Source organism: Myotis lucifugus, unplaced genomic scaffold, assembly GCF_000147115.1.
Source record: "Myotis lucifugus unplaced genomic scaffold, Myoluc2.0 scaffold_61, whole genome shotgun sequence".
NCBI lineage: Eukaryota > Metazoa > Chordata > Mammalia > Chiroptera > Vespertilionidae > Myotis > Myotis lucifugus.
In genome coordinates, this window is record NW_005871109.1 from 3,938,245 (window position 1) to 3,951,964 (window position 13,720).

Below are 13,720 nucleotides of genomic sequence, written 5' to 3' on the forward strand. Positions count from 1 at the left end.
TGCCTAGACCAGTGATGGTGAACCTATGACATGCGTATCAGAGGTGACACGCGAACTCATTTTTTTGGTTGATTTTTCTTTGTTAAATGGCATTTAAATATATAAAATAAATATCAAAAATATAAATCTTTTTTATACTATGGTTGCAAATATCAAAAAATTTCTATATGTGACACGGCACCAGAGTTAAGTTAGGGTTTTTCAAAGTGCTGACACGCCGAGCTTAAAAGGTTCGCAATCACTGGCCTAGACAATAGTCAAGTTCCCAGGCCACTGTAAAAGTCTTTATTTTACTCTTAATACTGTTTATGACCCATAACTGAAGCTTAGTGCTAGCTACCATTTTGTCACTTAAAAGTACTTTGCCTCCATTGAAAAGTTCTTTTAAAGTTTCAACTTGAGATACTGAGAAGATTGCTTTCCTTATTGGGAACAAAGGCAGTTACTCCCATGGTGTGATAGAGACTCTAGATTTTAATGTTTCTGTCTATTTTTTTTTTAGCTTTTCATATGTATGTTACTTTTGAGAGTCTGTTGGATATAATTGCCTGTCATTTCAGTATTATGTTTAGAAGGTAAATGTTTTTGTGTCCTTTAAATCTTGAACATATTTAATCAATATATCAATTTATTCAACAAACATTCATTTATAAATAAGTATTAATATAATGAGTATTCAGATTTTATAATATCCCATTTATTTTGATTTTATTAATAGGGTCAGGAGCAGGTCTGGGGAAAATAATCCAGAGATTTCCGCAGAAGGACTGGGATGATACACCTTTTCCACAGGGAATTGAATTGGTAAGTTGATGGTGCATTATTGTACTTTTATAATGATACTTTTTTTTTTTTAAATATATTTTACTGATTTTTTACAGAGAGGAAGGGAGAGAGATAGAGAGTTAGAAACATCGATGAGAGAGAAACATCGATCAGCTGCCTCCTGCACATCTCCTACTGGGGATGTGCCCACAACCCAGGTACATGCCCTTGACCGGAATCGAACCTGGGACCTTTCAGTCCGTAGGCCGACGCTCTATCCACTGAGCCAAACCGGTTTCGGCTAATGATACTTTTCTTATGTTATATTTATGATTATATTTATGTTATAGTTACTGTTGAATAATTTGGTGATTTAACTGTAACATGTTACTAGAAATAATCCCTCATCCCAGTACCCCAAGCACAGTAACCTTTGAATATATTGATTCTGGAATGTCTGTTTTGCTGTCCATTTTTCGATTTAAACTTCTCTCTAATATTAAAGAATAAATTGATCTTTATGTACTTGGGAGCTGAAAAGTTCCTTTGACTCTTCAGTTAAAATGTTAGCCTAGTAGCTTTAGTGATAGTGTGTCACTACACAAATGTTTATTATATTTTTTTGGAAAATTTCCAGATTATTGTTTTGATGAAAACTAAACAGACAAAAAGAAAGGTTAGTTTAATGGTGACCAGTCATGTTGAATTCACAAACCCAAATTCTCTTTTTAGGAACTTTAGGTTGCTTTATCATAGTGCAATTCAGCTGCTTTAATTTTTGTCAGCCATTTTAAAGGAATGTAATGGTTGTGCATAATTAATAATGGCTAGGACATCCTATCTGGTGGCTATTTCATGATGGTTAAGTGAGGGACTGGAAAGATGATCACTAAAGTATTTTTCAATATGACTATGCAGTTTGGTTCTCAAACATATTGTAGTATGTGTATATGTGTGTGGCCGGCAGCGGGGGGCAGTTAGGGGCAACCAGGCCAGCAGGGGGGCAGTTACAGGTGATCAGGCCAGCACAAAAAGGCATTGAGGGGCAATCAGGTCTGTGGGGGGGGGGGCAGTTAGGGGTGACCAGGCAGGCAGGCAGGTGAGTGATTAGGAGCCAGCGGTCCAGGATTGTGAGAGGATTGTCCGACTGCCGGTGAAGGCCCGATCTCTGGGATCCTAAGTCGGCAGTTGGACATCCCTCAAGGGGTTCCGGATTGGAGAGGGTGCAGGCTGGACTGAGAAGACCCCCCCTCCCCATGCACGAATTTCATGCACTGGGCCTCTAGTTTATTTATATAAAAGCCTAAGCGACTGAACGACCAAATGACTGAACGACCAGTTAACCGGTTGCTATGATGTACACTGACCATCAGGGGCAGACGCTCAATGCAGGAGCTGCCCCCTGGTGGTCAGTGCGCTCCTACAGCCAACCTCCTGTGGCCAGCCAACCTCCTGTGGTCCCCCCCCACCCCCAACGTCTGGCCCCGATATGCCCCAATCGGGACCGGGTGAGTTAGCCCTGATTGCCAGCCAGGCCAAGGGACCCCACCTGTGCACGAATTTGTGCACCGGGCCTCTAGTTTGGTATAATATGATAGTGAAGTGTGGAGACTCTGGAGGGGACTACAAATCCCAGCTGTATGGTTTGACTTTTGACAAGTTAACTTCTTTGAGCAGCAGAATCCTCATTTATAAAATGAGGATAATGACACTACTAATCTCATAGGGTTTTTGTAAGATAAAATGGGTTAAAAATGCACATAAAATGCTTAGAACAATTTATTCTATAGAGTAAGTGCTCATTAAATGAGGTAGCTAGTTTATTATTGTTGTTGCTGCTGTTTGTTCGACATCTTGTAACACCTGCCCCAGAAGAAATATTCATCTGTTAGCATGGATCAGAAATATCAATTAGGATAAAACTGATGTTGAAAAAAATTGTGAATTTTTAAATTTTTGCTAATGACTGTCCATTTCTGCTTCACTAAAGATAAAAAATACATTGCTGAATGCCTAATTTTGGTTATTTATAAATAAGGGAGCATGTTCTGTAGACACACATAAAAGGTAAATTTTGAATTTTGCTATTAAAAATGGGGAAAGAATGTGGGGATCATAGAAAAAGTAATTTTTTGGGAAGCCCCTTGTATTCCTTTTTTTCCTCCCCCACATGCCTATAAATATTAGTAATTGGCTTTCCTGTATGAATAACTAGGTATTTATTTGTACTATTAAAGCTTTTAAATCCTCTTTAAGCATCCTTTCAGTGATGACTGAAAGGGGAAATTTTTGTTGCTGGACCATTTTGAACTTTTTTAAAAATATGTTTTTATTGATTTTTAGAGGGAGAAAGAGGGAGAAGAATAGAGAGATAGAAACATAAATGAGAGAGAATCATTGATCAGCTGCCTCCTGCACTCCCCCTACTGGGGATAGAGCCCACAACCCCGGGCATGTGCCCTGACCGGGAATCAAACCATGACCTCCTGGTCATGGATCAACGCTCACCTGCTGAGCCACTCTGGCTGGGCCCTTTTTGAACTTTCTGTGAGTCCCTACCTTCTCTCACATCAAAGCATGGAGGGATATAAACTACAACAGTTTGACAATTTGAACAGTGAACTGCCTTCATAAGTTTCAAGAACAGCAGACATTATTGGGGTAGAGAGATATGATCTGATACTCGATATTTTTTAAAATATATTTTTATTGATTTCAGAGAGGAAGGGAGAGGGAGAGGGAGAAACATCAATTATGAGAGAGAATCGTTGATAGACTGCCTCCTGCACTCCCTACACTGGGGATCAAGCCCATACATAACTCAGGCATATGCCCTGACCTCGTGGTTCATAGATTGAAGCTCAACCACTGATGCACGCCAGCTGGGTAGGCACTAGCTATTTAGCTGATTGACAAGGGATGATTGTTGTGTTTTGAAATTCAAGGGAATAGATGGTGTGATGTTTCTCCAGTAGTGAGGGAGGGATACTTACTGATTTTATTATTTAGTAAATGTTTTTTTCTTTGTATGACAGACACTCCTGTGTTCAAGTGCTGTCAGTGGCTTTCCAGTAACAAGTAGAGTTATACGCTGCTAATTGGTGGAATGGAGGTGATAATAAGTAGACAGAATTTTTCCTCACCTGACATTTTCCTAGATGACTTCTTGGCTGATTCTTAGCAAAGCATTTCAAGATTTTTTGGGGCTAGATTTTATTTAGTAACTAGAGGCCCGGTGCACAAAAATTTGTGCACTGGGGGGGGGGGGGTCCCCCAGCCCTGCCTGTGCTCTCTCGCAGTCTGGGACCCCTCGGGAGATAACGACCTGCTGGCTTAGGCCTGCTCCCGGGTGGCAGAGGGCACACCCAATCCCTAGGTGCAGCCCCTGGTCAGGCTCAGAGCAGGGCTGATTGGGGAGTTGGGGCGCCGCCCCGTCATGCACAGAGCAGGGCGGATTGGGAGGTTGCGATGCCACCCCTAGCCATGCTCAGGGTGGGGCCGATTGGGGGGTTGGGGCACCGCCCCCTGTCACACTCAAGGCAGGGTCGATGGGGAGGTTGCGGCGCCACCCCCTGTCACGCACAGAGCAGGGCCGATCAGGGGGTTGGGGCGCTGCCCCCTGTCACACACAGAGCAGGGTCGATCAGGGGGTTGGGGAGCTCCCCCCTGTCACGCACAGAGCAGGGCCCATCAGGGGGTTGAGGAGCTCCCCCCTGTCACTCACAGAGTAGGGCCGATAGGGGAGCTGGGGCACCGCCCCCTGTCACACACAGAGCAGGGCGGATCAGGGGAGCTTATGGCTCTACCCTGTCACACACAGAGCAAGGCCCGTGGAGGGGGGTTGGGGCGCCACCCTCTATCACCCACAGAGCAGGGCCGATCAGGAGGTTGGGGTGCCGCCACTGTCACACTCAGGGCAGGGCCGATGGAGAGGTTATGGCTCTACCCAGTCACACACAGAGCAGGGCCCGTGGGGGGTGGGGGGGTGGGGTGCCGCACCCTGTCACACACAGAGCAGGGCCAATCAGGGGGTTGGTGCGCCGCACCCTTGTCAAACACAGGAGCCGCATGTATTTCAGGCACAGAGCAGGGTGATCAGGGGGTTGGGCGCTGCCCCTGTCACGCTGATCCCGGTGCCTGGAGCATATTACCCTTTTACTATATAGAATAGAGGCCTGGTGCATGGGTAGGGGCTGGCTGGTTTGCCCTGAAGGGTGTCCTGGATCAGGGTGGGGGTCCCCACTGGGGTGCCTGGCCAGTCTGGGTGAGGGGCTGAGGGCTGTTTTCCGGAACCGGGTGACTGAAGCTCCCAACCGCTCCTTTTTTTCTTTTTCTTTTTTTTTATTCTGGGCCAGCTTTAGCTCTGAGGCCTCGCTGCTGAAAACATCGATACAATGTTGCAGTCCGGCTGGCTAAACCTGGCTGAATGAAAGCCGGTTTCTGGGGTTTTGTTTAGCTTCTTATTTGCAACATAGTACATAGTTGCTTAGAGTTGCAGCTGAGAGGCCGGGGAACGTTGGAGTTCGCCGTCACTGGAGCAAGCAAGCCTCCCTGCTCGCTTCAGTGGGTGGCTGCCAGCCGCCATCTTGGCTGACAGTTAATTTGCATAAGGATATGCTGATTAGCCAATGGGAAGGGTAGCGGTCGTACGCCAATTACCATGTTTCTCTTTTATTAGTGTAGATAAAGGGTAAAGGGGACCAAATATATGGTGATGGAAGATGATTGGTCTTTGGATGGTGGGCACACAATGCAATATACAGATTATGTATCATAGAAATGTACACTGAAGCCTATTAGTATATGATCTTATTAACCAATGTCACTCCAATAAATTAACAAAAAAGAATATTTGAGCTGCTGGATTACATTAGAAATTTCTTTTTTCTTTTTCTGTAATTGATAGCAATTCTAATCCTCTAATGTCTACTGTGCTGTGTCAAGTAAAACATTAATTTATTTAACATCTGTCAAAATTCATTTAAAAACAATAGAATCATTAACTTAATATTTCATTGTGTTTTTATTATTTATTGCTTTGGGCTATACTTTGTATAGTAGGGACATGCAACTGTTCTTCATATGAACAGCAATAACTTGAATAACTGTGAAATACTGTGTAACTAGAGTAACTCCTATAGCTTCCAGACCAGAAATAAGCCTAATAAAATCTTAGACTAATTGAAGGTGATCTGGCTCGGTCTCTATTTGGTTTGTTGATTTTAGGGTGATAGTGGCCCTTTTGTGATGATTTACAGAGGAGAAAAATCTTACCCTTTCCAAGGTAGTAGAACAATTTTTAGCATATAATATTAATGTTAATATTTAACAATTGTATAGGACTGTGATGAACTTACATAAATTAGATGATACATGGTAGTGTATCTAATTTACAGATAAGTAAATTAAAGATTAGGGAGTTTAAACAATTTTATTAGGGTCTAACAGCTGAGATGCAGCAGAGTTAGGATTCAACCCAGGTCTTTTGACTCTTAGTGTGAGCTAAGATCTGAGAATATTCTGAAAGTGACACTTTAAACTATGATTAGCATTTGTATTTTAGTGTAAATGTAGGATCTGAAAACAGGGTTCTATGATTTGGAAGAACTTAGGTTTAGAAATGTTAAAAGAATGCTGCGTATTAGATGGATACCAACTTCACTTATTTTGTCTGAGGACAAGTCTGTGTTCAGAGCACAATATTATATTGAAATTATTTTCTATTTCTACCTCTTCTTTCCAGACAGCATATATTTGATTTGTTTAAAGTCTAAAGGAAACATAATTGTGTCCCGTCTGATGACTAAACTTTATGACTTGTAGGAAAGGATTTTAGGCATTCAGTCTCTAAAAAGTCAAATCCCAAATTTAATTTAGAGGATGCTGAATTTATTCTTTGGGCTTTTATGTAAAGAAATTGCCTTCTTTTTCTTCTATTGGGAAATGCTGAACTTTAATTTGGATGGATTTTAAAAATAAAAATATGAAAATAAGCTAAACCAAACATAATGACTACTTTTCCAATTCTGGGATATTTTTAACTTTTTCTTGTGTTTTTTAAGCATACAAGGAAACCACAGACAGTCATATAAATAAAGTTTCAGTTAATTTTAGTAACAATATTTCAAAGAAAATTTAAGAATTGTTTTGCAGAGGCATTCTATGGCTAACAGTCTATTTTGGACTATGGGAAGAAATGTTTTTATTGGCTAGCTTTTGTTTTTTTATTTTTTATTTTTTAAATACATTTTTATTGATTTCAGAGAAGAAGAGAGAGGGAGAGAGATAGAGAGACAGAGATGGAAACATCAATGATGAGAGAGAATCATTGATTGGCTGCCTCTTGCATGCCCCCCTCCCCCCCCCCCCCCCACTACTGGGGATCAAGCCCATAACCCAGGAATGTGCTCTTGACCAGAATCGAACCCAGGACCTTTCACCCCACAGGCCGACACTCTATCCACTGAGCCAAATCATCTAGGGCTTGGCTAGCTTTTGGACATCAGCAAACCAGTATTGTTTTGGCACTAGCTTTTTTTATTTTTAAAGATGCCCTAATTTTTTTAATATTATAATTCAGAAATTGTGCCATATTTTTTTAAAATATATTTCTTTATTGATTTCAGAGAGGAAGGGAGAGGGAGAGAGAGATAGAAACATCAATGATGAGAGAGAATCATTGATCGGCTGCCTCCTGCACGCCCCTTACTGGGGATCGAGCCCGAAACCCAGGCATGTGCCCTTGGCCGGAATTGAACCTGGGACCCTTCAGTCCGCAGGCCGACGCTCTATCCACTGAGCCAAACAGGCCAGGGCAAATGTGCCATATTTTTATTAGGGACTGTCTGCACTGAGACATTTGTAGATCTGTCTAATTGTTTTCTTTTAATCTTCACCTGAGGATTTTTTCCCCATTGATTTTCAGACAGAATGAAAGGGAAGGACGGGGGGTGGGGGAGAGAGAAACATCAATGTGTGAGAGACATCGATTGGTTGCCTCCCTTACGCACCCAGACTAGGGCTGGGGATCAAACCTGCAACTGAGATATGTGCCCTTGACTGGGAATTGAACCCATGACCCTTTGGACTGTAGGCCCACACTCTAACCACTGAGCAAAACTCACCAGGGCTGTCTAATTTCTTTTTAGAAAGCTAAGGTACTATGTTAAAAAAATGCTGTGACTTGAGTAAAAGAGGAATAAATGTTGAGTTACTAGAGTTTCTAAATTTGAGGTTCTTAAGAAATTAGTTTTGTTATTTAAATTATAGAATAGTGATTTGCCTACCTTCAATTGAATCCATTTTTCTGTAATTGTAAGTATAGATTGCAGAGAAGAGGGGGAAAATCTTGTATTAAACGTTTGTAGTTATAACATAGGAGAAGTCTTAGTATAGGATGCTATTTGTGGGCAGAGAAGTATAAGTACCATGTATACATTCATTCTTTAAGCTGTTTAGAATGCATTGAATACAACAAATGGGAGAGTAGTTGTCATTCTGGCCTAGATATAGATACTGTTTGTTCAGGGAACTGAGTGTAGAAAGGATGGGAGAGACTTTTCTCCCTCTTTGCAGAGGAAAATGCATGATAGGAGAATGAGAAAGGTAGTAAACATACTGGATAACAGAATCAGAGGCACAAAGATTTTAAATGGCTGGAATTATAGGCCCTTTATCTGAGAAGATGAACTATAATAGATAAAAACATTGGTTCTTGCACGTGAGTATAATAAGTTAGCTGTGTAAGTAATCATTTAGAATAAAGATAGGATAATTTGCCAGCTAGAGAGATTTGAGAAATATAAGAAGACAGCTAAAAGTAAAAAATATATACTTATAAAAGATACTTAGGTAGCATCTAAACCCTCTGTGCTGAGGTAGGGCACTTGGTGATGAATTCAGTTTTAAAGATGGTGTAAAGGATATGTGGAAGGACTCTTGATTTTGTGTAGTGTTGAGGCTGAAAACATAAGAATACTGCTATGAAGTATGAAGGCATGGCTTTTAAAATATACTAAGGACTACAAAAGGAATTTTAAGTTCTGTTCACAACAAAGCAAGTGGATATATATGGGGTTTAAGCTGGAAAGTGGTGATTTGCGCTCACATTTTAGTTTCCTACTTCCAGACAATTGTCTCTTTGAAGTAATAAAACCACATGGCAGGTTGGAATCTGACGGAGTCTACAGGACACTTTTGAGACAGTAGATTCTCTTACATCTCTGAGGTGGAGGATAGTCAATCTTGGTGTTATTTTTCTCACATTCCTACATGCTCACCAAAATGGTTTGTTCTTGTATATTAGACTTTCAGTTACTTTCAATTGTGCTTATTTTACTAGTGCATCGATAGCCTCATTTACGCTACAGAATCTTTCACCTCCCCTGTCTCCGTGCTCTGCTACTTCAGTACTACTCTCAGAACCACCTTAGACAAGGTTTTCTTGCCATGCGGGGGTTCTGCTAAACCTGGTGCTTTGGGGCCATAGAACACTTCCTGAGGAAGACGTAGAAACTACTCAGGTCTAACCTAGCACAAAGTCATGTTGTTTGCAAATAGCCTGGCCCTATTACAACATGGAATGTTGCTATTCATCTCTCATGTAATTTGCTTATCAGAATGCTTTTGAGAGTGAAAGGTCGTATATTGGAAAATACACATAAACTGAAACTATTCTTGAACAAACTGATTTGTTGGTTACTTACAGATATGCATGTATAAGGTTATTCATGGCAGAAGATTGAAAACTGTCCATCAGTAGGAGACTGATTGGATTAGTGGTACCACAGTTGCTCATTAGAATATAATGCAACTTTTAAAAGGTATGAGATAGAAGGTGTACAAATGGCTAACAAACACATAAATGATGCTAACATCACTAATCTTTAGGAAAATGCAAATCACAACCACAGTGAGATATGACTTTACACCTATTGGGATCACTACTATTAAAAACAATAGAAAATAGCAAGTGTTGGCAAACATATGGAAAAATTAAAATCCCTGTGCACTGTTGCTGGGAATATAAAATTGTGAAGATGCAATGGAAAGCTGTATGGTGCTTCCTCAAAAAGTTGAACATCTCTACACTAATAAAAGAGAAACATGGTAATTGGCGTACGACCGCTACCCTTCCGATTGGCTAATCAGCGTATCCTTATGCAAATTAACTGTCAGCCAAGATGGCGGCCGGCAGCCAGGCAGCTGGAAGCGGAACATGAGGCTTGCTGGCTCCAGTGACGGAGGAAGCCAAGGTTCCCCGCCTGCTGCCGCCTGGCTCTGAGCTCCTGAAGCAACAGCTCCAAAAGATACAATGTTTCAATTATAGAAGCTAAAAATGGCGGTTAATTTGGATATACCAGTTGCGAGGGAAGACTGAGGACAACATGGAGGCCAAGAGGTACAGAAGGGAGCTAAGTAGAGGCCTCGAGGACAGAAACGGACCCAAGGCTACAGAGGTGGGAGGTGGGAGGGCAAGCCCAGCCACAGCGGCTGCAAGGAGGGGCAGTGGCTCGGAGGGGAATGGGCAGCGCCCGGGAGCGGGAGGGGAAACCGGCCACAGCGCCCGGGAGCGGGAGGGGAAACCCGCCACAGCGCCCGGGAGCGTGAAGGGAAACCCACCACAGCGCCCGGGAGCGTGAAGGGAAACCCGCCACAGCGCCCGGGAGCGGGAGGGGAAACGGGCCACAGCGCCCGGGAGCGGGAAGGGAAACCCGCCACAGCGCCCGGGAGCGGGAGGGGAAACCCAGCAGGAGTGGCTGGGAGTAGGAGGGGAAACTGGCCACAGCCCTGTCACAGGGACAGGCGTCCTCTGGAGCCAGGCCGCTCTGAGCCTGTAGGCCCGTCCATAGGCCCAGAGCGGCCGAAGTCCGGAATGCCGGGCCTACGCTTGCAGGTGCCAAGCGGCCGGGCTTGGGGTGGGAACATCCCCAGGACCCAGGCACTCCAAGCTGGCGCACACCCAAGCGGCCAGGAACGGGGCAGGAATGTCCCCTGCAGCAAGTGAGCAGACAGCAGGGCCCTGCTTGCCACTGGCCGTGGCAGCGAGGGGCAAGCAGTCCCTTGCAGGGCCCCCACAGAGAGCAGACACCAGGGCCCTGCTTGCCCCTGCGGTGGTGCGCCAGAGAGAAGACAGCAGGGCGCTGCTTGCCCCTGACCCCAGCGGGGAAGGACAGGCAGTCCCCTACAGAGAGCAGACACCAGGCCTACGGTGGCCTCAAGCAGGCAGGTCCGCAGAGAGCAGAGGACCATGGGGAGCAGGTCTAAGCCGTCAGTAGGACATCCCCTGAGGGCTCCCAGATTGGAGAGGGTGCAGATCGGGCTGAGGGACCCCTCCTTCCCCGTGCACGAATTTCGTGCACCGGGCCCCTAGTATAATTATATGATCCAGTAATTTCACTTCTTGGTATACACCCAAAAGAACTGAAAAGTAGGGACTCGAACCAGATATTTGTACATACAGCCCTAGCATTAATTACAATCGGCCAAAGGTGGAAGCAACCCAAGTATCCATTGACAGATGATTGGATAAATAGATTGTGGTATATACATATAATGAAATTTTATTCAGTCTTAAAAAAGAAGGAAATTCTGACATATACTACAACATGGATGAACCTTGAGGACATTATGCTAAGTGAAATAAGCCAGTTACTAAAAGACAAATACTGCATAATTCCATTTATGTGAAGTCCCTAGAATAGTAAAATTCATAGAGACAGACAGTAGTCAAATTTCTAGGCTCCTAGTGCTTGCCCAGGGGTCGGGGAGGGAGGCATGAGGAGTTGTGTAATGTATATAGATTTTCAGTTTTGCAAGAGGAAAGAGTTCTGGAGATTGGTTGCAGAAAAATGTGAATGTATTTAACACTACTGAACTGTACACTTAATAATGGTTAAGATCATAAATTTTATGTTATGTATATTTTATTACTAAAATATTTTTGAGAAGTATGAGATAGAGCTTTATGCAGTGACATGAACAAATCTCTAAGACATATTGTATAGCAAATAGCCAAACAGTTTGAACAAGAAAGAACAAAGTTGGAGGACTTGCACTACCTGGTTTAAAGACCGACTTTTTATAACGCTCAATATGCAAGACAATGTGGCATTGACTTAAGGATAGACAGGTAGATCCATGCAAAAGTATAGAAGCAAACCCATGTATATAAGTTGATTTTCAGTAGAGTTGCTAAGGCAATTCAGTTGTGGAAAAGATAGGGTTTTCAATAAATGGTGCCAGGACAACTGAATATCTATTTGGAAAAAAATTAGCCTTGACCTTACCTTACACCATACATTAAAATTAATCTGAGATGGATTATAGACTAAATGTGGAAACTACAACGATAAAGATTTTAAAAGAAAACTTAGGAGAACATCTTTGCGACCTTTAGTTAAGCCAAAAGCAGGACTGAATAAAGGTTCCCTGGAATACTTGAAAACTCGTGAAAAATAGTGCATCACCACGCAAAAAGGGTGGATAGTCAGCAAGAAATCCCATTTTGTTTCGTAAATTTCACTTGGCTCTGCAGAATCTCTCGATGCTACTTGAGCCCTTTATTTTTTTATATTTAACTTTAGTAAGGAGGAGGACACTGGAAGAAATGAGGGGACATGGGAGACTAGCAGCAGTTCCCAGAGGAACTGAGAACAGAGTTTTCTCAGGTGTTATCTATTCTGCTGAGCCAGGTTTTCCTCTTTAAGCCAGAATTTTGGGTATATTCAAATTTGTGGGGTAGATCTTTGTTATTTTTTTAAAAAATATATTTTATTGATTTTATACAGAGAGGAAGGGAGAGGGATAAAGAGTTAGAAACATTGATGAGAGAGAAACATCGATCAGCTGCCTCCTGCACACTCCCCACTGGGGAGGTGCCCGCAACCAATGTACATGCCCTTGACCGGAATCGAACCCGGGACCCTTGAGTCTGCAGGTCGACGCTCTATCCAGTGAACCAAACCAGTTAGGGCTAGATCTTCGTTATTAAAGTCTTTTCTTTTAATATGTTTTTATTGATTTTTTTTAAGAGCGAGAGGAAGGGAGAGGGATAGAGAGAGAGGAAGGTCGATAAGAGAGAAACATCATCAATGCCTCCTGCACGCCTTCCACAGGGGATTGAGCCCGCAACCTGGGCATGTGTCCTGACTGGGAATCGAACCAGTGGCCTCTTGATTCCTGGGGTGACACTCAACTGTTGAACTACACCAGCTAGGCTATTAAAGTTTTAATTGGTATAGATGGTAGGCAACTTTAGATATAAAAACATTATTATATGTGACAGACTTTGTGAGATTTAAGAAAGAATACTGAACTCTGGGATTTTATCTGTATCAGTAAATATACCTATGTATAGGTATTTAGATTGATTATAAAAGGCAACAGCTATTTAGAGAGCACCAACTTTCTAGGTTATATAATCTACTTTCAAAGGTATATAAGGAATGATATTTTGATATTATCCATTCTCTCATACCCAAGTTCTTGGTCTAATCAATCAAAGTCTTCGATGATCCAGAAATCCTGATTACTGCATGAAATAGGTCCACATCTTTTTGTTTGAGTTTGTATTGTCCCTTGAGTATTCATTGTCATTTCCGTATAACTTATAAATATGTACGTTTTAAAAAGTGAAGTATTTAGGGGCCTCTAGTGGTACTTATGTGTCTATAAAATGTCACTAATATCACCAGTATACAAAGATTTAGGGGATAGCATTACTAAGGTGTATATTTATTAAAGAAAAGCTTTTAATGTTTGAGAATTAAAAAGTTGAATTTATCAGTGATGTGGCTGTGCCTACTATTATAGCAAATTTTTATCATTACCAGACTCCTTACTTTAAGTAATGCCTTGAAGTTATATATGTATGCCTTAATTGGAAGTATTTCTATATTGCTTGTACTTATGTCAGCAATAGTTTACTATTGCGTTGCACTGAAATGTGTCCATG

The 13,720-nt window shown here is 42.2% G+C and overlaps 1 protein-coding gene across 1 annotated transcript in view; it reads left to right on the plus strand.

The window, feature by feature from the left end:
• Window positions 1-13,720, plus strand: part of SBF2 (SET binding factor 2) — a 313,800-nt gene that overhangs the window by 19,032 nt on the left and 281,048 nt on the right. Inside the window, exon 2 of the mRNA XM_023754547.1 lies at window positions 719-804. Coding sequence (XP_023610315.1) covers window positions 719-804 — 86 coding nt within the window. The remainder of the gene's footprint in view (window positions 1-718; window positions 805-13,720) is intronic.